The following is a 21,063-nucleotide window of genomic DNA, read 5'->3' on the forward strand; positions in this document are numbered from 1 at the left end:
AATGAGCAATTCATGGTACAGGCAAAGTGAGAACCCAGTGTCCCTTGATTTGTTTGTGCCTGATCTGTTAAAATCTCTGCTTCTCCCAGAGAACCCAAATTGTACACTATTATAGTTGGATAAGCAGGACACAGCAAGTTGAGATTCCCTGTTCCTTTTCTGGCTTTGCAGTATTTTAATTGGTGTTTTGAGTTCATCATTTCCATTATTCAAAATTTTAGTTCTTCTCTTGTTAAAACAGGATGGTAATTTCTGTGCCCCTCTTTCCTCCTTTGCCAAGGCAGAGGCGGTGGTTACAAGCACACTGAGCTCCACAAAGAAGAATGCTTCAGAAGCATTAGAGCAATTCAGCACCTTCGACTGAGACTCATACAGAAAGGCTAGCAAGCCAGGGGTAGCTGCCAACCCATAGGGCACCTTGCAGCCAAAGACCCTGCAGGAACCCAGGCTTGAACCAAAGCTAGAACCTCTTTGTCCCATACTGCTCTGCTCTGTGTCTAGGCCAGTCAGGAATTTTGAAGGATCTCAAAGACTCAGGAATTAATTAGCTTCCAGTTCTCCGGGAAGAATGGCTGGGTCTCTGCTGTAAGCTTTGGTTCTCTCAACTTCTTCATAGCACTTACTTGTCATGTTTCATTGTAACTAGTTATTTAATATCTCTTCTCCATTAGACTGCAAACTCTAGGAGATTAACCTCTAGCACAGTGTCTGGTACATAGTAGATGTTCACTGAAGATTTACTGAATAGAAGAGTAAATGAATGAATGAAAGAATGAAGCTTATTCCCAATACATGAAACTAACCATCACACAAACCTGGAGCTGCCATCCTGATGATCCCTTGGTCTAAGAGTGTTAAGAACCACTTTCCTTTCCAAAACCCTTTGCACCTTCAGATCTATCAGGCCCAATTCAATCTTTATAAAATACCAGGTACTATACTGGGAGTGAGGGCCTTACATCCTCCTGTGCATGGACACAGGAATTACTCAAGGCGTCCAGTTGCTGGTCATGTGTGACAGTGAGGCTGTAGGAAACCTTGGCAACGTTTCCTGGATCCACTGTTTGTTAATCGGTATTATTCCCTGCTCTGGTTTCTTCCAGGCCCAGATAATAAGAGGATGGCCAGGAATGTCTTGAAATATGAAAAGCTCTTGGCAGAGAGCCCCAACAATGCAATAGTGGAGGCTGTCATCCAGAGGCCCAATGTACCCCACCTGCAGACCAGAGATACCTACGAGGGGTTATGTCAGTCCCTGGGTTCCCAGGTAGGTTTAACAGGGAAAGAGAAAAGGGGAACTGGCTTGGCTAGAAAGAGAGGGTAGAATTGAGATAGTGTGAGGAAAAAGGCTATAAAATGCATTAAAGCCCTGGCCGGTTTTGCTCAGAGGTTAGAGCATTGTCCTGTGGACCATAGAGTCCCAGGTTCGGTTCCCGCTAAGGGCACGTACCTTGGTTGCAGTTTGTCCCCAGCTCCGGTTGGGGTTGTGTGGGTGGCAACCACTCGATGTGTCTCTCTCATGTCGATGTTTCTCTCTCTCTCTTCCTCCCTCTCTCCCTCCTGCTCTATCTGAAGGTACATGGAAAAAAAAAAAAGTCCTCAGGTGAGGATAAAAAACAAAAATGCATTAAAAATCCAAGAAAAAACTCACTTGGACAGCATCAGTTTTTGTGATCCAAAAACTCACTTGGACCACATTTTGAATCTCCTACATTTCACTTAAAAATTATATATTTTTTATTGATTTTTAGAGAGAGAGGGAGAAGGAGAGAAACATCAGTGTGAGAGCATAACATCGATCAGCTGCCTCCTGCACACTCCCTACCAGGGATTGAGCCGCAACCTGAGTGTGAGCTCTGACGGGGAACGGAACCCAGCCAACTGAGCCACACTGGCCAGGGCTATTCCACTTCTTAGATGTAGTTCCCTAAATTAATACCAGCTTCTAGATCCTTTCCTCTTATGCTTATTCTAGTATTTCCTTTCAGCCTACTCACTACCAGATCCCTAGCCTCTACTGCTCCTATGAGACCAATTCCAGCCCCTACCTGCTGCTCCAGCCCGTCCGCAAGGAGGTCATCCACCTGGAGCCCTATGTTGTTCTCTACCATGACTTTGTCAGTGACTCGGAGGCTCAGAAAATTAGAGGGTTTGCAGAACCGTGGGTAAGTGTCCCCAAAACCTACCAAGAACCTTGTTTGTGTATTCACACGCCTGGAGTTCAGGAGTGTGAGAACAGGCAGTCTGAACAACTAGACATTTCGTCAGTCCAGGAGTTCAAAATGACAACCATTCCATAAAACTAATTAATGGTGAAAAAAAAATCACAGTACTGATCACCTCTGGAAGGAGGGACTTGGCTGGGAAAAGGTACAAGGGGATTTTCTGGGGTGTTGAAATGTGCTCTCAATATCTTCTTAGAGAAATGGAGTACACAGCTGTAGGCATTGGTCAAAGCTCACCAAATGGTACACTTGTGTTCTGTGCATATCATTGTATATAAATTTAACCTAAAAAATAGAAGGTATCCCCCAACAATGTCCATCATTCCATGTGATTGGTAGAAGGCCGGGAAGGGTGCAGTGGCAGGGGCAGGAGCGATACCCTGGTCTAGATTTACAGAAGTGCAGAGTAGAAAGATTACCTAGCTCAGAGAGGGGAAGGGACGTGATTAAGGTCAGCTTGTAGCTAAGGCCAGAACAGGAACTTAGAGGAACATTGACTGTCACTCTGCTAGTCCACCATCCTACACCAGTTAACTCAGGCTAAGTTGTTTCTGGTAACAAGCAGACCCGAAGTCTCCGGAACAACAATACAGGTCTGCTTCCTTCTCACACTGCATGTCAGTCGCAGGCTGACCACAGTCCTGCCCCAGCTGTCTTTACTCTGGGACCCAGCAGAGCAGCCTCTGTGTGGGACATTGCTGGTCTTGTGGGAGAGGAAACAGACAGAGATGGCAAACTACTAGCTGGCTGTTTAAGCTCCTGCTTGGGCATGTCAGACATTACTTCTGCTCCCATTTCACTGGTTAAAGCAAAGCGTTCAGCCAGCGCTACAGCTGAGAGGGCGAGAACATCAAGTTTCTACTCTGCACTTCTGTTCCATTACATGGAACCGCAAGTCGCTGTGCCAAGCTTTATGTCGACGTAGAGAGGATGTTTAATTGTCCCCCAGGAAGTATGACAAATATTTATTAAAATAATAGTCTACCTCACCACCATAACGTGTTGCCTTTTTACAAAAGGCACATGAAGACTGTCTCAGAATGACCAATGTCTCTGCCTTGCGTGATGTGCTGCATGAGCCTTAGTCTCCGGGACAGAGCCTGCTGTGTGCCCGACATGCGCTGGGGGCTGGGCTCCTACAGAGAGACCAGACATGGGTCCCTTAGGAACGTACTGCAGAATGAGGACATAGATATGTACAATACACTGTGTTGTGTGCTGTCGGAGAGGTGTGTGCAGGGTGTTGTGTTATGGCAGCCAACAAAAGTGAACTTTTCTCTGAGGGAAAGGCAGCTGGCTGAGGAGCAGCCGAGGGAAGGGGAGGAAACACAGCAGGCTTCCTGTGGATGCGAAATTCATCACAGTGACCAGGTGGCGAAGCGTATTCCGGGAAGGCAAGCAGTCTGTGCAATGTGTTCAGAGAACGGGGGAAGCTCCGTGGCTGATGTGTGCAAGGGACGGGGTGGGTGGAAGGCGAGGCTGCACATTGAGACACCATTAGAAACGCAGTGAATACCATGCGGGGGAATTTGGGTTTTATCCCAGAGGCAGAGGGAGAGCTGTCGGACAGTTTTAAGCAGGAGAGTGGCAAGATCAGGCTGCAGATTTTAAGGAGAATGTTGACAGCAGACATAGACTGGAGGGGAGAAGAGTAGCAATAATCATTTCACCTAAAAGCCAATCCAGTGAAGTATGGAATCTTTGTAGAGAAGGTTTCTGAGATTATTACTCCAGCAGGAAGTTGAACAATATATTTTCAATGGCTTCAACTTCTCGGTGAGCCAGCAGGAGCAGTTGGCCAGCAGCTACTTTTCCTGAGAACAATTCTGTTGCCGTGGTAACAGGTCAGGGGGCCTCTGGGAGATATTCATTTAATCCCTCATGGCCAGGTCATCTATTTGGCATGCACAGACCTTGCCATACTCCCTTCCCCCAAAAGTGTCCTCCTGGGGTGGCTGATCCATGTCTGGCCTTTGGCTCTGTCAGGAATAAGCCCTGGCTTTTGTGATGGTGGCTGCCTCATGGGAGCTGAGCACAGAAGCCTCAGAAGCTTGTGTAGAATTGATCTGTTTCCTACTCACTGTTCCTCTCCCAAAGAATGCTCTCTTGTCACTGCTCCTTCCCCCCACCCCATCCACATCCACATTCTGTCCATACTTAAAGCCTCGATCGAAACCCCACGCCTCCGTTGGCCGCTAGTCCTGACCACCCTGGCCCACCTCCATTGGTTCTTTCCGTAGAGACATTTTTCCAGCGTTCCTTTTAGGGACCACATACAATAACCTCTCCCTCTTCTGAACTGAAAGCCTTGTCACCAGTTGTTTGATACTTTCATTTATTCTGCCATTTCTGTGTTGTCTGGTATCAGTAACAGTTTCACGGATGAGCCTCCTGTCCCCGCAACTAGACTGTAAATTACCTGGGATCATATGTTGTCCAGAGAGAGAAACATTGATGTGAGAGAAACATCGATCAGTTGCCTCCCACACACAGCCCAACCAGGGATCGAACCCACAACCCAGGTATGTGCCCTGACCAGAAATCAAACCCACCGCTTTTTGGTGCCCGGAATAATGCTCCAGCCGACTGAGCCACACCGGCCAGGGCACCTTCAGGCACTTCTGCTCTGGAATGATTACCCGCTCCTTGGCCTGGCTGCTGCCAACCCCTCCCACGCGTGTCCCCCTTGCGCTCAGCGCCCCGCTGCACTCTGCTTGCCTCCCTGTGCAGGAATCCTGCTCTCACTGCCTCCACACTCTGCTCTCTCTGCAATGCTCTTGCCTTGGCCTCTTTTCGCCTGTGTGATTCCAGTTGCCTTGTGGCATCCTGGGAGGCCTTCCTGTCCCATAAGGATGGACTAGATGCTTCTTCTCAATATTGCCATAGCATCCTGCACTTGTCCCTTAGGGCATCATTGCATGACTTACATCAGTTTCTTATGTTGTACTTCTAATGCCTGGCACAGTGCTTTGCACAGAGAGCAACTAGTAAATATTTGTCCCCCAAATGGATGACTTGTAGGTGTACAATAAATAATTGTTAAAGGAATTAAGTGCAAGGTGACTCCTTATGGTGGGGGTGGGGAAGCAGAGTCCCTAGGACTTTTATTTTGAACCACTGGTGTTACCCTAAAAGAACAGAAGAGACCATCACTCCTCTATGACTCTCCCCTCTCTCCTGTGAATGACTCTGGAGAGGATGCTGGGAAGAACCGGTGAAGGATTAGATAGAGGCAGCATCAGTCACCTGCGGATTTCCTGCATCCTGATCATGTAGAGTGATAGCAACTTCCAAGAGCGTGTTATTCCCATGCTGCACTTTATAGCTGGTAAAACAGGTCCAAGGAAAGGAAGAGGCCTTTCCAAGGGCATCTACCTGGTTTAGGAGCAGGAACAAAACATTATAGACGTCTACAGGAAGGAAAAGGGTTTTTGTCTTGTGCAGTCCCTTGCCCTGCTCTGCTCTGACTGCATGTGAAGTGCCAGGGCTGGGTCTTCAGGCACAGACTCTGCTCATCTCCCCAGTATTGAGCACCCACTCCCTGCCAGGCCTTCTCCGGGCTCTGGGGGTACAGCAATGACCAAAGACCAAGTCCTTGCCCTCATGGAACTGATATTCTGATGACAGATGCAGAAGAAGACACATCATTGTAAAAATAATAGTGTTTCTCATTCCATCCCTGGTACAGTGCTTTTGCAATTAGAAGCCACTTTATTTAGAAATAATGTAGCCCTGGCCAGTGTGGCTCAGCTGGTTGGAGCGTTGTCCCATACACCAAAAGGTGGTGGGTTTGATTCCTGGTCAGGGCACATACCCAGGGTGTGGATTTGATCTCTAGTTAGGACATGTGTAAGAGGCAACCAATTGATATTTCTCATATCAATGTTTCTCTCTATCTATCTATCTAAAAATCAATTATTGCCTGGCCAGGTATGGCTCAGTGGCTGAGCGTTGACCCATGCACTAAGAGGTTGCCAGTTTGATTCCTGGTCAGGGCACATGCCCAGGTTGTGGGCCAAATCCCCAGTGGGGGGCATGCAGGAGGCAGCCAATCAATGTTCTCTCTCATCGATGTTTCTCTCTTTCTAAAATCAATAAAGAAAAAAAATATTTTTTTTAAAGAATGTAAATTTTATGTGCAGACATTCAGTTAAATTAGTGACTTGAAGCCTGTTTGGTTCCTCCCCTCCCCACCAGTCAAGGACGTTGTAGCAAACAGATTTTGACTTGCTATAAGGAAGGCGTTTGTTAGACTTGTTCAGAAGAAATAGGCTGTCTTTGAGGGTAGACAGTTTCCTGTTGGTGGATGTGTTCATTTAATTCAATAAATGCTAAATGCTTACAGTTGGGCAGGCCCTGTTCCAGACACTGGGATACAAAGAGGAATGAGAAACAGCACTTATTTTTACAGAACTCACAGCCTAGCATATGCAAAGGGGACTCAAACATCACTTTGTTTCAAATCAACAGACTTTTATTGAGTGCTTACTGCCTACCACCAGACTCAATGCTAAAGATTATTTTTGTCACTTTTTAGTTTTTATTTTCAAGATCAAAGGTAAATTAGTAGCATGTGCAAGATATCCTTTAATTTGGGAAGGACTGGCGATTGTTAGGTTTATGCATAGAGGGGAGGGGCATGTCTATGGACACCACTGAGCTCTTCCCTCCGCATCATAACCACTTGGACTTTCTCTTATGTTCTTCCCATCAGCTGCAGAGATCTGTGGTGGCATCAGGCGAAAAGCAGTTACCTGTGGAATACCGCATCAGCAAAAGGTAAGAGGGTCCTCCTTGTTAGGAGCCCTGGTCATACCTGCTGCCTGCCCTCTGGCCAGCGGTACAGCTGATGAAGGCCAGCAACAGCCAATCAGGTGCCATCGGAGATGCTGCCGGAGAACCTGTAGTTCCTGTTTACATCTGTACATTCTTACTTCTGTACATTCTTGTTGGGCAGGAGAAATTCCACTCCCCTCACCCAGAGGCCTTCCGCAGGTTCTTATATGTTCTGAGGATGTAACTAGGAGACCATTAGGGAAACACTGGAAAAAACTCCTATGCCCTAACCAAAAACATAAGTGTGTAGTTGTTCTAACCAGGATCGCTTTTCCAGAGAATACAGGCTCATCCCTCTTTGTAATTTGACTTTCCAGTATTTCATTCCCCCTTCCTGACTCATATTCAAAGCATGACTTGCCAGCATTCAGGCAAGAGGATGACTAGACTGTGGACATGAAGGCTTCTCTAGAGGGACAGATTCAGCTGTCAGAGCCCAGCTGGACCTCCTCCCTCCAACCCCACCCCCCACAGTGCTTTGTTTGCACTGTAAGGACAGGACAGATGCTACAGTAAGAGGAGGGTCCCCATCACAGGCATGGGAGATGAGATGACACATCCTTGGAGAGAGGCCAGACCTCAGGCTGGGTGGATAGTTTTGCTGTCTGGGAAGTGAGGTGAGCGATGAAAGCTTTGATCCAGAGTCATCTGACTAAACGTATTTGGTCTGACCACTTAAGGATTTTTCACATTAGGAATTATCCTCATCCTGGAATACCCCTCTGTCTTTTCCATTAAATTTTATGCACCCTTTAAAATGTGGCCTGCGTGTCACCATCTCACCACAGTCAGAATTACACCTCCTTCCTCTGTGCTCCCCAGCACTTTGCTGTAAAGACTGGTTCTCATTTTTCACTCTGCCTTGTCCTGTACTCAGTTATGTTTGTGTATCTTCTCCCTCAAGCTTTTTGACGCAACAGGCTTGTTTTGGGTATCTTTTAAACCTAAAAGCACACAGCGTAGTCCTTCATTTGCGCTCCCTACAGAAGAATGAACAAATTAATCCAGAATTTAAAGAGCAGAGACGAGGTGTTCCCATATCACGATGAGGCTCTTCCCTTCAGAGCCTTGTCTCCCTGGGAGACTCACTGGCTTTCCTTCGGAAGCACTTCCTCACTTCCCTGGGACCTAGGCTCTGATCCCAAATCCTCTGCTTGGTCAGACCTCAACAAGACATTCAGGCAAAGAGACTGAACTTTGCTTTTGGCCTCTGACCTGTCCCGGCTTGTCTTGGAGCGGAGCAGAAGAGCAGACCTTGTCTGTGTTTTACTGCAGTCACTCACACACAGCTTCCAAGTGATCTTCATATGCCTGGAGCCTCACAATCTTCCTAAGCCTGGGCAGTGGATATTACTGTCATCCCCATTGTACAGATGAGCACAGTGAACCTTAGAGAGGTTAGAAGTTAAGTGCCTGACATAGGTCACACGGAGGATCAGGGACTGCTCCTATTACTTTGAATCCAAAGCTTTTTCGATTGCACATAGCTATTTACATGTCTCTAAAACATAATAGGTTTTTAAAAATAGGTTTTTATTGAGTTTTAGAGAGAGGGAGAGGAAGATAGAAATATCAATGAGAGAGAAACATGGACTGGCTGCTTCCTGCAGCCTCCCCTACCCCCTTACTGCATGGGATTACGCTCAACTGAGCCACACCAGCTGGGCTACAACATAGCAGTTTTAAAGGCTGGGTTGTGTCTTTTTCCTCTTTGTATCCCAGCGCCTCATGCTTTGAACCTTTATCCTTCCCAGGGGCCTGGCATTCAGTGAGCCTCAGAGAACGTTGGTTGAATGGATGAATGTGTGAATGTTGAGATGGAGCATAACATGGTCTGGGTAGACTTAGCATGAGGAGCAAGTAGGTGATTAGGCATCCGTGTCTATCTTCCTGTCCTCCCTTTCTTTCTTCCTCTGGCAGTTGACATCTTTCATTCATTCGCTCACAGGTACTTCATCGTTTCTGGCATCAGATCACTAATGCTCCAGCCTGATTTGTTTCAGTGCCTGGCTGAAGGACACCATTGACCCAATGCTGGTGACCCTTGACCATCGCATTGCTGCCCTCACAGGCCTTAATGTCCAGCCTCCCTACGCAGAGTATCTCCAGGTGGTGAACTATGGAATCGGGGGGCACTATGAGCCCCACTTTGACCATGCTACGGTAACTATGAGGTCAATCTCCTGGGGTGGGGAACCAGAGTGTTATTTATTTCTCTGAGGCAGAGCTCTTATAGGGCTCCCAAGGAATACTAAGTGAAATCTTAGAATAAAGGCCTTGTTCCAGGAGGATCTGAAAGCTTTGGTTTCAAGCTGGTTTCCGGGAACTCCTCTTCGTATGTACCACCATTCCCCTCCCCGCGATTTGCTGGTGGGAGAAGAATGTGGCCTGCCATAGTTCTCTATCTTGCTTCACTCGGGGACTTCCCAGGGATGAGTGCCCTTCCTCTAGTTGCTCTTTATCTGTATATTTTGTGATTCTATTTATATGAAATTTCTAGAACAGGCAAAACTAAAGAGACAGAAAGCAGATCAGCGGTGGCCCAGTATTGGGGGCAGGAGTGGGGGTTGACTGCAGACAGAGAAGGAAACTCTTTCAGTTGGTAGAAGTGTTGTAACGTTGGATTGGTGGGATGGCTGCAGAACTGTTAGAATTTACCAAAACTCGTTGAACAAGTACACTTACACTGGGTGAATTTCATCATATGTAAATTATATTTCAATTAAACTGTTCTATGACAAAAAGGGGGGGGGTGCATCTCTTCAACATATAATTGGAAACTACAGTCTTATGACTTGGTATTACTACAAAATAATTATCTGTAATATTTTGTATGTTAATTTCTTTATTTCACCAAGAAACTGAAGTGCAGTTAACCCCTCATTCAATACTTTCACTACTGGCATGGAATTCTGTCTTATGAGTGACTAATAAATTAGAAAGAAAAAAAAAGTATATTAAGCACCAAAAAAGCACAGATGGGTACAAATTCAAGTAGGTGTAGCTCAAGACTATGTCCCATCTGTGACACTCCATTTTTTTCCTCCCTGTCTTATGGTGGAATCTCGGCTGTCACTCTGGTACCAGATGCATAAAATAATGATGTTTTATTCTTGTTTCAGTCACCAAGCAGCCCGCTGTACAGAATGAAGTCTGGGAACCGAGTTGCAACATTTATGATCTATGTGAGTCTTGCTCTGAGTCAGGGCTTCATACTTAATTTATGTCTCTCTATTATTTTATGGTTTTCAAAGCAATTTCAGATGTTGATTTTATCTGGTATTTGCAGCTGAAAAATCTCCAGGATTTTTGTGAATTTCAGACATTTTTGTTAAACACTATAGGAGATACAAAGAAGTACAAATCAAGAGTTCCTGGCTTCTGCCTGGCCAGTTTGGCTCAGTAGTTAGAGCGTCGGCTTGTGGACCAAAGAGTCCGGTCAAGGGCACATACCTCTTTTGCACCTTGGTCCCCGGCCCTGGTTGGGGTCATGCGGGAGGCAACCAGTCGATGTGTCCCTCTCACATCGGTGTTTCTCTCTCTCTCTCTCTCTCTCTCTCTCTCTCTCTCTCTCTCTCTATCACTCCCTCCCACTCCATTGGAAAATAAATGGAAAAATATCCTAGGGTGAGGATTAAAAAAAATTAAAAAAAGAGTTCCTGGCCTCAAAGAGCTTACAGTGTGTAGACCTCCGACTGACGTTGTCCTAGGCAGTGATTAGGCAGGAAATGGGGTTACACTGAAGGTCAAGAGATCCAGGGACCTGAACAACACAGGAAGAGGCTGTGTAGCTGGGAGGGGAAGCAGAAGGGGGAGAGGCAGCTGAGATTACAGGAGGGAAGGACAGACACGCCTGCAGAAAAACTCAGTACGTATTGCTTTCTCATAAGTAGTGAACATTCTCTTCCTTATCTCCCCCTAAAATCTACATTACACCCTCTTTAAAAATAAATTGGCCTCTTCTTCTAATTCTTGACCTGATTCTACAGGATTTGATACTAGTCTTTATGACTTCCCCTATCCCTTCCCTTCCAATCATGTGAGTTTTATAGACAAGTGAGAATTTCAATCATCTGTTACTTAAACTGCAAGAAGTATATTAGTATTAACTGAGGGGATAAACATGCTGAATATAAGGGCTCTACATAACGCCCAAAGATGAAGTCCTGTTTTCAGGCTCATTAGAATAGCACACCCCCTTACCCTAGAATTCCCTCTTTTCTTAGTGCTGTATCTGCTCACGAGATAGCCAGGAAAGGGCCATCAGAGGCCGGGACTCTATAGACTTTAGCGCTGGCAATTCCAACATGTTTCTTCTTGTGGCTCAGTTTTATACTTCCTGCAGAACTGGAAGGCTGCACTGCCGATGGTGTTTGGCCTCTAGTGGTCATTCTGAGCAATCTGACCAGGCACAGAGGGACAGCCAACATCAGCTCTCCAGGAAGGGGACACACCTTGGATTGGCAGGTGGTTGCAGCTCTGGTTGATGACTCAAGCTGGCATTGAAAGCCACAGACAGTGAAGAATATTGATATCAACAAAGAATAGGACATCTCAGGGCTAATATCTGTTTTTCATCCCCATAATATCTTCTGCAGCTGGATCCCTGGCTACAGAGGCCCAGTTACTGTGGTAAGGATAGCGTGAAAGCAAGAGACCAGCAATTTTAAATGGCAAATGCAAGTGTGTATGAGTGTGTATAGTTTGTTAGTTATTTGAACACAGGAGCCAAATGTTGTGCATGTGTGTTTGGGCCTAAGCATTTGAGACACTAGAATGGAATGCACTTTGGGTTTGGAGTCATTTGGCCTCATTCTGGTTCTGCTCCTTAACATGTGGCCTCAGCACAAATCACATCTGTCCTTTGAGCTTGTTTTCTTGCTCTGTGCCTCCTCACAGAATAGTCCTGAAGATCAATGAAATAATATAGGGAGATGTCACTCTGTACAGTTTCATGTGTTATGTACTATCACTGTGCCTGACAAAGTAAGTAAAGGCCCCCACAAAGGGCTATCAGGGGACCTAGAAGTATATATTATGCCCAATTCTGTCATCTTTAGGTTGGGGTAAAGACTTTAAGTGGAGAATGTAAGAATAATATTATAGGGAGAAAGTTTTAAGAAGTGGAGGATTGAGTTGAAATCATGTTAGTGAGTTTCTGCTCAGATTGGACATAAGCTCAGTCCCAGTACAAAACAGTGGAACATTCCTGTCCCCGCCCCTCCACTGATCTCACAATCCTGTTCATGAGCTTCGTAGTACACAGATCAGATTCTCTTTTTAATTTGTTGGACAAGTTGTTCCTTCCCACTATACTGTGCAACCACAGGTGGAGGAACACAGGTAAGTCCAGGCTCCCCGGCTGTATCCTGCTTACACTCACAGTGGCTGACAGCGGGGGTCAGGACAGAATCATTTAGTTTGTTAGTTATTTGAACACAGGAACCAACTGTTGCTCTCATTGTCTTTCCCAACGAGCTACAGGGGGAGCCAAGAAAGGCTAAAAATCTCTGCCCTTTCCGGGTTCTGAATCACAAAGTCAGTCCAGTTTCCTCTAACGAGTGCCAACATCTTGACTCCTATTATGGTGGGATCTGCGAATGTTCTGGGAAACAGCTAGCAGGGTGAGGCGTAGGTTGACATTCTTGTGTCACAGTTCTGGTGAGAAAATAATTTAGCAGTATATATCAAAATTATTAATTATATGCATACCCTTTTGACCCAATAATACTAATGCTCGGACTCTTTTCCTATGAAAAAAATTTTAAATGTAAAAATAATGTTATTTAGTAAGATGTTCAGTGCAGTATTGTTTATTTATAATCCTCACCTGAGGATATTTTCCCAAATATCTTCAGATAGAGTGGGAGGGAGAGAGAGAAAGAGAGAGAGAGAGAGAGAGAGAGAGAGAAAGAAACATTGATGTGAGAGAAACATATTAATTGGCTGCCTCCCACATGACCCTGACCAGATCCAGGGATGAACTGCAACCGAGGTACATGCCCTTGGCTGGAATCAAACTCGCGACTCTTTGGTCTGCATGCCAACGCTCTAACAGCTGAACCAAACCAGCCAGGGCCAGTGCGATATTATTTATAATAGCAAACGTTTAAAAATAATCTAAATGTTCAAGAATGTAATAACATAAAGGTTATGAGCAGGGACTTTGTAGTCAGGTAGCATTGGCTCAGCTCAATTCCTGGCTCGGTCACCATAGAGTTATATGACCTTTTGTAAACCTCTCTGAGACTCTTTCCTCATCTGTAGAATGTGAATAGTAACAATAGCAATCCTAACTCATAGGATTGTTGTGAAGAATAAGTGAGACAATATATTTGTAACAACTTATAATACCTAACATATAGTGGGTGCTCAGTAAATGTCAACTATTACTATGTAAACTATAACAGTGCTTTTTTCTGGATGGTAAGATGAATAATATTATTTTTAAGTATTTTCCTGTATTTTTCAAAATGTTATATATTTCTTTGACAATTAGACAAAAATCTTCATATTAAGAAAACACATCTATAATTCTAGAATATGCTGGTAGTGAAACGCCTTAGCTGAGGTTTCCTAGAGGAGGGCTGAGTGACCCGGGAAAGATGCCATCAGTAGTTCCTATGATGCCCAACTTTCAAAACTAATAACTGCAGTCTACACAGTGTTCTGAGAGCCACGGGTCATGATCCATTAGTGGGCTGTTAAACACATTTAAGAATTCTGAACTAGAAAAGAATAAAATGAAATGGAAAATAGCCCTGGCCAGTTTGGCTCAGTGGTTAGAGCTTTGGTCAGCGAACCAAAGAGTCATGGTTCGATTCTGGTCAAGGGAACGTACCTTGGATGTAGTTCAGTCTCCCGCCCAGGTCCGGGTCATGCAGGAAGCAACAACTGATGTGTGTCTCTCACATCAATATTTCTTTCTCTCTCTCTCCCTCCCTCTCTATCTAAAGATAAATGGAGACATACACTTGAGTGAGAATTAAAAAAAAAAAAAAAGAAATGGAAAATAACAGAGGGTATCTTATGTAGTAAGAATGTTTATTTACTTTATTTCAGGATGTGTGTGTGTGTGTGTGTGTGTGTCTGTCTGTCTTGGGTTGTGACATAAACTATATTTCTTTCTCAGGGTCTCAGTTTGAATCTACTTATTGTAACCCTTGACAAGGATGTTAGCTAGAAGGGTAAAGAAAGGGGGAATCCTAAATGTAGTCTTCTTGTGGCCCTGCAGGCAAACACGTTGCCATTGAGTAGGCTCCCTTACTTCCTAAATTGGGTGATCGTCTTTCAGTAAGTATTTCTTCCAGTTGAAGAGAACCCAGGAGGGAACTATGCAGAAATGACATCAGGGGTCAGGTAGGACAGAGTAGGGCAATCAGGGCTATTTCAACTCTGGCTCTTCCTCTGGTGTTTTAGCTGAGCTCGGTGGAAGCTGGAGGAGCTACAGCCTTCATCTATGCCAACTTTAGCGTACCTGTGGTCAAGGTGAGTGGGGTCTGGTCCCAACAGACGGTTGTATGGGGAAGAGCTAACATTCTCGCTTTCGTGCTATCTGTGCTTGCAAGCTTATTCCTGGGAGGGAAACAAGAAGAGGCCTTTGCCTGATTCCCGGAATCAAAGCTAACCCCTCAGTCTTCTTGATGATCACATGTAATTGTGTCTCTATTTTTTTATTTACACCTATATTACAAGTAGATGATTACATGTCTGCCTTCCCAATTATAATAGAATGCCTCAAAGGAAAGAACTATTGTTATTAACCTTTGAATCCTACAGCAACGGGTCCCCTCCCTCATTTGTTCAGTAAACATGGAGGGCTGGAGACACTGAGGGTACGGAGGAAACCTCAGTCCTTGTCCTCCCGGCGCTCAGAGAGGGAACAGGCAGTAACGAGGTATGACAATAGAACTACTAAATGAGTGAGGCACAGAGGAGGGCCGTGTGGTGAGAATTTGTTTAATGAGTGAATATTTCCCCCAAATTTCAGACCAATCCATCAGTCAGGGGTGGCAGCCCTCATTGAATTTGGGAACGAAATGAGGACAAATCAATGAGATCATGCCTATAAAGCACGTACCACAGTGCCCGGCACAACCCAATCATTCATTAAGCAAATGCAGGTATCTGTGAACGCTCGGGGTTGGCCAAGGTTAAAGTACGTCTATGGGGAGTATAGAGGGAAAAAAGCTGGGTATGAAGGAAAAACAGATAAGATTTGGAGTCAAAACAGTGGGGTTTGAGTCTTGACCTTGTTCCTTCTTAGTTGCATTATTTAAAGCCCCCAAGCCTCAACTTCCTCGCTGGTAAACTGGGGAGTGTGATCATGCTGGCTTCCTGGGGGTGTTATTAGTGAGTGCCTAAGGAAGGGTCGGGTCTGGATTAATTTCTTAGTTGTATGAGGAATGTTTTATTCCACCTGGCGGGTTTTTGTTGTGTGCATCTCCTTGGTGATTCAGTGACATCCTGTGCTCGCCCTTCTCCTAACACTTGTCACATTGTCCTGTCCTGGTCTGTTTTTATATGTGTGTCCTAAATGACTGTGAGCTCCTGAGAGCAGAATTGGACATGGTTTGTCTCTGCATCCTCAGGGCCTGGAGCAGGCTGGGCCCTCAATAAACGACGAATGCATGAATGAATGAGTAAATGGCAACGTAACGCCGCTTTGTGCCACTTTATGCAAGCCCTGCCCGCAGTCTGCAGGACAGTTTTTTGCAATGACACGCATGCTTTTGTTCTCAGTCCTGTGCTCCTCAAGGAATGACATTCTGGGCTGAGCCGCCCCCTCCCCGGGTGGGGCCCTTTTGTTTTCAGAACGCTGCACTATTTTGGTGGAACCTACACAGGAGTGGTGAAGGGGACGGTGACACACTTCATGCTGGCTGTCCTGTCCTGGTGGGAGATAAGTGGGGTACGGCCTGCCTTTCTGGGTGTGAGAATGGGGTGGGGGTGGATGGAAAATTGTATAGCCCTCTTATTCCAAAAGCTTCATTACAGTGTCGTGTATAGTGAAATAATCAGACTCTGGGGTAGTTGTCCCCAAAATTGGGAGCCCACAAAGGGCAGGGATCCTGCCACCGAGCATTGATCCCTGACCAGACAGGCCTGGATTCCTAAGTGCGGCTGAGGAAGCGTATGGTGCGGAGTCCCAGGCCTGAATCTCAGGGAGAGAACCATCAAGTGCTTCCCCATGAGGAGATGCAAACAAGGAAGAGATAAATAAGCAGGGGGCTTGTTTATGTCATATATGTGTCCAAGAGCACTTAGCTCTGAAGACAGAAAAAGCAGGACTCATGCTGGGATGGGCACTACCAGGAAGGGCCACCCCTTTTCTCTCATCACCCTGGAGTGGCACCAGGGGGAGGTGGCCTTTCAGGAGTGACCTTGGAACCCACGGGTTTGAAAACTAGACTGTAGTAGACAGGACCTGTCAGGGACTTCTTCCAAGGGACAGTGTCCTCTTTGCTGTTTATCTCTGCTAGAAGTAACATCTTGTAGTCCATAGCAGGGATGGGACTAGAGTCAGGAAGCGAGTTGCCTGGGTGCAGGTTTTAAGGGGGCCTTCGCATGACCCATGGCGGGCACTGCGTGTCGCTCTGCTGAGCCTGCTGTCTTCCTCCTCCCCATTCTCCCCCAGTGGCCAACAAGTGGATACACGAGTATGGACAGGAATTCCGCAGACCCTGCAGCTCAAGCCCGGAAGACTAACATGTTGGAGAGAGAAGCTGACGGAGGCCCGTGGCTTTCCCGAGAACCAGAAGCCAAAAGCTAGGAATTGGAGAGGAGAAAGGAGAGCATCCTCTGGAAGAGGCCTTGTCGGCACGGTGTTCCTCGCAAAGGGGAGGCAGGGAAGTGGCCTTTACCAGGGGACACCTGAGAATTCACTGAGAAACCATTCACACTGTCTCTCCTCTAGACACGAGTCACAGTAGGACAGAGAAGACAAACATGGGGCCAGAAGGCTGGAGAGACACGTTTCTGGAGATCAGAGACTCTGTGTTGGGAACAAAATATATCAACAGTCTTGGGTTTGGTCAGTGGGGCTTTTGCCATTTTGAACCTTGACACCAGGGGCCCAGTGCAGCGAGGACACCTGTGGGAGCCGGCCTTTGCCCTTCGGCCCCCCGATCTGTGCCGCAGACTGAGCAAACAGTGCTTCTGTATCAGGAGTGTACTTCATATGATACTTTTTAAAGCAGCTTTTTTCTTTTTTTATATGATGATTTTTAAATACAGCCATTAAAAGTGTTTCCACACTGAGAATATTCCTACATTACAACACTGAGTGAGAACAGTGGAGAGTACAATTTTATTTATGCCATAATCTCAGCTTGGCTCACCTCCCACCACGCCCCTCTCATTCCGTGCCAGACACACGCGTTCTGTTCCTCGAAGCCACCATGCTCATCGCCCTTGACACCAGGCCCGCTCTCCAGCCTTCGCATCCACTGCTCCCTCAACTCGTCCCTGGCCAAGCTCTTGTCATCAGTTCTCCTGGCTCAATGGCCCTTCAGAGAGGCCTTCCCTGATCACCCAGCCTTCCAGCCAGTTTCACATTAACTGACTTTATTTTCTTTATAACATGTTTCTCGAATTGAAATGACTTTATTCATGTGCTAATTGTGGCCAGTTGCCTTCCTGCGGGATGAGTGCTGTAAGACCCCAGTGTGTTTTGTAACTGCCTCTATTGTAGCTCCCATTCCCACTAAATTTTGTTTATTTGCCTGGCTGTTCACCTTATTCCTCTTGGTATCCCCAGAGGAAGGTCTGGTTTGAAATAAGTAGGCATTCAGCAAATATTTTTGGATAAATGAAGAAGGCATCCTTTGAGCTGTGCTTTGGAGACAGGCAGCACTTCTGCAGGCAGAGTCTTCAGAGGAGCATTTCCCGGAAGGACTGGCATGAGCTACGGCTGTGTTTAGTGACTGAGGCACTTGAGCACTTGTGCAAGGAGAGCAGTCCAGGCGACTTGACTCAGGGTCCTCAACGGGGGCAGGTGTGTGTGTGTGTTGCTCACAAAAAAGCCACACAGTTAAATGACTGGGTGGTTAGACAGTGTGCTGCCTCCACCTCCAACCTGTACCACGCACTTCAGGATTTCTGCTTTCCAGAGCTCTGTGGCCCCCAAGGCAAGGGTCCCGGTGTGCTGATGTTCAGCCTCCTGCAGAGCCTCGAGGAGCGCCTGGTCACATCCCAGTATTTCTGCTGAGTGTGCCTGAGTTCTGGAAGTCATCTTACTAAATTATTCTCATGGGGCAGGGGATTTCCCTCTAAACTTCTGTATTCTTAGCTGAGGCATCTGTAATTAACAACAGATCAACAAGAGAAAACAAACAGAAGTGTAATGTGTATACATCGTGTATACATGGGAGACACTCAGGAAAAATGAGTAACTCCCTGGGGTGTGAAGAATTCAGGTTTAAATATCATCCTAATGGGGGGGGGGGTGTAGGCCTCCTTAGGAAAGATGAATGGGCCCTCAGAAGATACAAATAGATGGGAGGGGGGGATGATAGTTTTTGATAGTTTGTCTGGGTGTGGTGCCCACTTCTGGTCTTCTCTCCTGTGATGAGTCCATCTTTCTGGTTGATGAAACTCCCAAGAAGGGATTCATGACAACTGAGTTCCTTGGGAGGATCTGTCTCTAGGCAGATAAGCAGTTCAGAGAAAGCCTCCCCTTGCATTTGCTGCTTGTCAAATACCCATGGCTCAAAATACTCAACATGCCAAAGCAGCGTATGTGGCATGAACTACTACCTTCAGTCACAAACGGACAACCTGCTTCCTCCAGCTCCAGAGGAATGGGCCTGAGACAGAGAGCTGTCTGTGGGCCACACTGCTCCCCTCTCTTCACAGCTGTGAGCATCAGACCTGGGCCTTCTCAGAACTGAGGGGTGGATCTGAGCTTCTAACAGCAATGGTGAACTTGGTGAGTTTCCCGTGTGATTGGCACCTTTCTAAGGGCTCACGTGAGTTATGAAACTCTGAGGGCTCGACGAGTTAATGCTCATCCTAACCCTATGAGGTCAATCAGTTATTGTCCCCATTTTACAGAAAAGAAGGCAGAGGTAGAGTGTTAGGTAACTTGCCATGATCCCAGAGCCTGGCTCCAAACCTTGTGCTTTGAACCACTACTCTCGCAATGTCTAAGAGGTGGCATTTTTCAAACATCTTGACCAGGTGACTGAGACCCAAGAACTGTCTGGCTGCAGATGAAGCAGCCCAGGCTCACTGAGCATTCTGCAGGGGCAGGCCCAGGCCCGGGTGTGCTGTGGGGGTGAGAGGTGCAGGGTGCAGTTGGCCAGTAGAGAGATGAGACAAATTCATCCAGAGTTAATATTACTTCAGCACAATATGAAAATCTTGCATGCAATAAGAGATGAATTATTGAATGCTGCAATCAAGAGCTGAGGGGGTCATTGTGGCTTGGGATCATTGGGATAGCCTCATGTTTGTTCAAATAACACTACCAAGGTGCGAACTCAGTACCAGGCTTTTTGGGACACCAGGGATGGAAAGAACTCTATGCTGACCCTACCTAGACCCTCAGATCATCACAAAACAATGTAGCCACAAGTGGAGACAGGAGCGGAGCACCGACAGCCCCTGCCCCCCTCCAGGCTTCATGATAAGGAGAGACTGACCAAGTCTTGAGGATGTGGGGGTGGTCCTGGGAAGGGCTTGTAGAGGCGCAGGAGGAGCAGGGTGGGGAGGAGTGACTCTCCCTAGAGCTACAAATGGCACCACCTTACTTTGGGCCAGTACATTCGTTTTAAAAACACTTTAGCATGCCTTCACCCAGGGAAGAAAGGTGAGCAGGTATTGTAGAAAGCAAAGTCTGGAAAGATCCGTAGCGTGCCTGGGGTGACACTAGAGTTTGGCCTGAGGCCTGGTCTTCTGTCTCCCTCACCAGTGCGCTTTCCACTCGATGGCTTTCAAAGCCATGTCCCTCCATTGCACCACAGCTGCAGAGTGGGAAGACCTTGTCCTTTCATATTTGCACAAGTTTCCATGCCCTCAGAAACTCCGACGTGTCCTGCTAGAAAGTGATGTGGCTGAGGGGCCCCAACGCTTAGTGGGTAGGCAGCTAGTTATAAACAGGACTGGCCGTGGCTTGGGGCATAACTTATTTATAATTTCGTTTCTTTCTTTTTTGTATTGTTCTTTAACCGTTTTTCTTTTTTTTTTTTTCATCCTCACCCGAGGACATTTTTCCATTTTTTGTTCAGATAGAGCGGGAGGGAGAGAGAGGAAGAGAGAGAGAGAGAAACATCGATGTGAAGGGACACATCGAGTGGCTGCCACCCGCACGACCAACCAGGGCCGGGGACAAACTGCAACCGAGATACATGCCCTTAGCGCGAACCGAACCCGGGTCTCTCAGGACCGCAGGCCGACGCTCTAACCGCTGAGCCAAACCGGCCAGGGCTTTAACCGTTTTTCTAACAGCTTTGTCCAACCTGGGCTCCTGGCATTGCATTACATATCCCCCACAAGCTTCACTCCAGGGAATATTCTTTACATTAATGACTAATGTTCCTTAGTAACCACATATCGACCATTTACTACAGCCCAAGCACTGTGCTAAGAGCTTAGGTGCACTTGCTTCCTTCAATCCTCACAATGAGAGAGGTACTGTGGTCCCCATTTTATAGATGAAGAAAACTGAGGCAGAGACCAGGTAACTTGCCTGAGGTTCCATAGCTATAAAGTGACAGAGGCAGGATTCAAATCCAGGTCTGTCCATCTCCAAATATTTTAACTAGCCCTCCATTGTCTGCATTACATGTTCTTTTGCTGTGGTTGCTTTGCTCCCACTGGCAATATCGGTGCCAACCATTTTTGAGAGGAGCCTCCATCATTTCCCCAGGCTTTGGAAAGGTCTACCCTTTGTGCCTCTAATACCTAATGGCTAAGAACTCTGTCAGGTGTAGGTATTTGTTGAATACACAAATGAATCACCTCAATTCCAAAAAAAAATAAGATTGGCTCACTGCCCTTA

At 46.4% G+C, this 21,063-nt stretch overlaps 1 protein-coding gene across 1 annotated transcript in view; it reads left to right on the forward strand.

The window, feature by feature from the left end:
* Positions 1-16,949, forward strand: part of P4HA3 (prolyl 4-hydroxylase subunit alpha 3) — a 37,888-nt gene extending 20,939 nt beyond the window's left edge. The window contains exons 6-13 of the mRNA XM_036259389.1: positions 1,104-1,267; positions 1,989-2,165; positions 6,940-7,004; positions 9,065-9,224; positions 10,184-10,246; positions 14,481-14,549; positions 15,876-15,972; positions 16,699-16,949. Of these exons, the coding sequence (XP_036115282.1) occupies positions 1,104-1,267; positions 1,989-2,165; positions 6,940-7,004; positions 9,065-9,224; positions 10,184-10,246; positions 14,481-14,549; positions 15,876-15,972; positions 16,699-16,769 (866 nt within the window). The 3' untranslated portion in view covers positions 16,770-16,949. The remainder of the gene's footprint in view (positions 1-1,103; positions 1,268-1,988; positions 2,166-6,939; positions 7,005-9,064; positions 9,225-10,183; positions 10,247-14,480; positions 14,550-15,875; positions 15,973-16,698) is intronic.
* Positions 16,950-21,063: the final 4,114 nt, after the last annotated feature.

This window comes from Molossus molossus, unplaced genomic scaffold (assembly GCF_014108415.1).
Source record: "Molossus molossus isolate mMolMol1 unplaced genomic scaffold, mMolMol1.p scaffold_m16_p_13, whole genome shotgun sequence".
Lineage (NCBI taxonomy): Eukaryota > Metazoa > Chordata > Mammalia > Chiroptera > Molossidae > Molossus > Molossus molossus.